Genomic DNA, 2800 nt, shown 5'->3' on the forward strand with positions numbered 1-2800 from the left:
TTATTCCGTTATTTCAATACACTTTGTAGTAAAAGATAATTTTCGAAATGTCATTTTATAATTAATTGCATAATCGTATAAAATCTTCTAATGGATAATCTAATTAAATCCTGCGAATTTATAGTTATGTGCATCAATAATAAACATTCTCATACTTTTACACTCTTAAAGAAATAAAAATTGAACCATTCTTTTTCAAGATGAGCTCGATATTCATTCTTTAACATGTGAGATTCTATTCCAAAAAATTTAGAAAGTATATTACTATAAAAGATGGAAACTATTTTGTCCGAAACATTCGTGAATTTAAAAGATTTCTTTCTATTCTTCTTTCAATCAATAAAGAAATTGAGAATTGAAAGGATTAATCGGACGAAAATACAACCGGAACGAAGGTGATCTACGAAAAGTCCATCGGCTGTTACATATGCTCACATAAGTACCATTACGGAAGGCGGTAGTCGAGGGCGATATGGAGCAACGGAGCGGCGGAGAATCCGCAATTATTCAATCGTGGCCCGTGAAGCTGCGTTTGACGCGTCGTTCTTTCACCGTCACAGACATTTCGTAGAGCGTGTAGAAGAAGCGGCATATCCGTAATCTCGTCGTCGCGTCGTCGCACAATCACAGTAATCGCGCGAGATCAAAGGGATCAAAACGACGGATTTCGTAAAAATATCGGGTTTGACTTCAGTCATCGACTGTGATTTTTTATTAATTTTTCGCGCTTCCATGTGATTTCGAAGAATTTGACGAGAGCACGTTATTTTTTAACTTTACAACAATTATTAAAATAGTTTATAAAAACGTGATAATTTCGTGAACATTTGTGTAATTATATAAAATTTACAATGAAGTGAACAGATTTAGAATAAATATCCTTTTATCTCTAACGTGCTCCTCAGAGTTTAATCACGCGAATAGATTGATTTTTATATAAAATTTCGCGATTTCTCTCTCTCTCTCTTTCTCATAATTTTTGAAATATCAAACCTACATTAAATGTGGATCTAACACTTGTCAGATTTCTGTGGGATGTTGGAGAACTCGCACGCGACGGGAAATAATTACGACTAATTTTCTGTTCCAATTTGCAAATTTCTACAAATGCGCTCATATTGAGTTACTGAATACTGAATATCGAAAGAGTATCGTAATGGTGACATCAAAATCCAAAATTTATCGACTATAAAATATCTGGTTAGAACAATTTTTGCTCGACGAAACGAACCTGTAGTACAATGGATACGATGGATAACCGGCGAACATTTGATTTGGTCGATTCGATCGTATTCATCGGGTTGCTGGGCGTCTCTGCCCTCGTAGGCGTTTATCAGTGGTATGCATCCAGGAAAAAGGCAGACGCTGTGGGAGAATATCTTGTAGGTGGCCAAAAGATGTCTATATTTCCGATAAGCATGTCACTGATAGCAAGGTAAAGATGTATTCCTTTTTTTATTTCTTTTTCTCAAATTTTAGTTAAAATCTTATACCACGTAACATCGAAAAAGTGTATAATTAAAAACATATGTTCTCTGAGACTTTAAAATATCTTTTATGCTTTGAAAAATATATAAAAATATTTTTATTTAGGAGGTTCATACATCCAAAAAGATTAAAAAGACGCCTCTACTTTTATAATTTTTTTTTTTTACAGAAACTACTAACTTTATTTAAAAAGAATTTTGATCAATATCTTACATATATATTAGTATACTTTTTAAAACTTTTAGAGTGAATTTCAATCTAAATAGTGGAATCTCATTCTTAAAAAAAAAATTAAACCATTTTTTTCCAAGAACTGGTTCAATTTTATTCTTTAGAGTGAGATTCCACTTTAAAGAATATAGTGAGTAGTGTGTTACATAAAATTTTTAATAAAAAATATTATATAACAAATAGTGTCATCACAACTGTTAGCTAATAGTTAACTGTTAACTAATAGTATACAGAACTGTTAACTAATAGTATACAGAAGATAACCATCTCATAATAGATTTCATATAGTTGATCTGAAACAAAACCCAACAAATTCTTAAAAAAATATATTAATAAATCTAATCTTTGTATTGCTGATTTTATACATTCCCAATTTTAATAAAATGGCGAACTTCTAAATTTAAAAGGTAAACCATTATTACTATGGGTAAATTCGACACCAATAGTTGTGCTTGTGCTATTTGTTATAATGTTTCTAATTAAAAATTTTGTGTATCTCTTACTAATATTACTATTTGAATAAAATAGATATCGGATAATATCGGTTTGATTGAACGCTAGCCTTTTTCGAGATTTTCTTGAACGACAAAAATATATATATGACATAAAACATTGTTCTTACAAAACACTCTTTTGCTCGTATTTTTTTTTAAATAAAAATAACCAACATTTTTATATTTTTTAATGTCATTTAGATTTCTTGTTTGTGTAAATTGGAAAGTGGTATCGGACAGATAAATGTGACTGGTGATGTGATATGACTACACTCAAAAAAGAAGTGTTCAATTTTAAGATATTAAAATGTTTTGTTCTTGTATTACTATTTTTTAAACACTTAAAGATGTTTTAGTTTCAAACTTTGTCAATAAACAAAACACTATGTATTTGAATTTCAGTATGATCTTCTCCTATAAGTCCACCTTTTTTTAACGCAACTCTACTTCTCGTTGCAAGTTTGCAACGACGAAAAGTTGAAACACTAACAATGAGATAGCAACAAAGGGATAACCACTCTTGAATCCCGGTGTACAATCTACCAGAAGTCCGTTGAATTCCTTGTAATAAAGTCCGATAAAATCCA

General features: G+C 30.6%; 1 protein-coding gene across 1 annotated transcript in view; it reads left to right on the forward strand.

The window, feature by feature from the left end:
• The first annotated feature begins 1241 nt into the window (after window positions 1-1241).
• LOC108750988 (sodium-coupled monocarboxylate transporter 1-like) overlaps window positions 1242-2800 on the forward strand; it is a 6987-nt gene continuing 5428 nt past the window's right edge. Inside the window, exon 1 of the mRNA XM_018490900.1 lies at window positions 1242-1435. Within this exon, the coding sequence (XP_018346402.1) occupies window positions 1242-1435 (194 nt within the window). The remainder of the gene's footprint in view (window positions 1436-2800) is intronic.

Source organism: Trachymyrmex septentrionalis, unplaced genomic scaffold (assembly GCF_001594115.1).
Source record: "Trachymyrmex septentrionalis isolate Tsep2-gDNA-1 unplaced genomic scaffold, Tsep1.0 scaffold11, whole genome shotgun sequence".
Classification (NCBI taxonomy): domain Eukaryota; kingdom Metazoa; phylum Arthropoda; class Insecta; order Hymenoptera; family Formicidae; genus Trachymyrmex; species Trachymyrmex septentrionalis.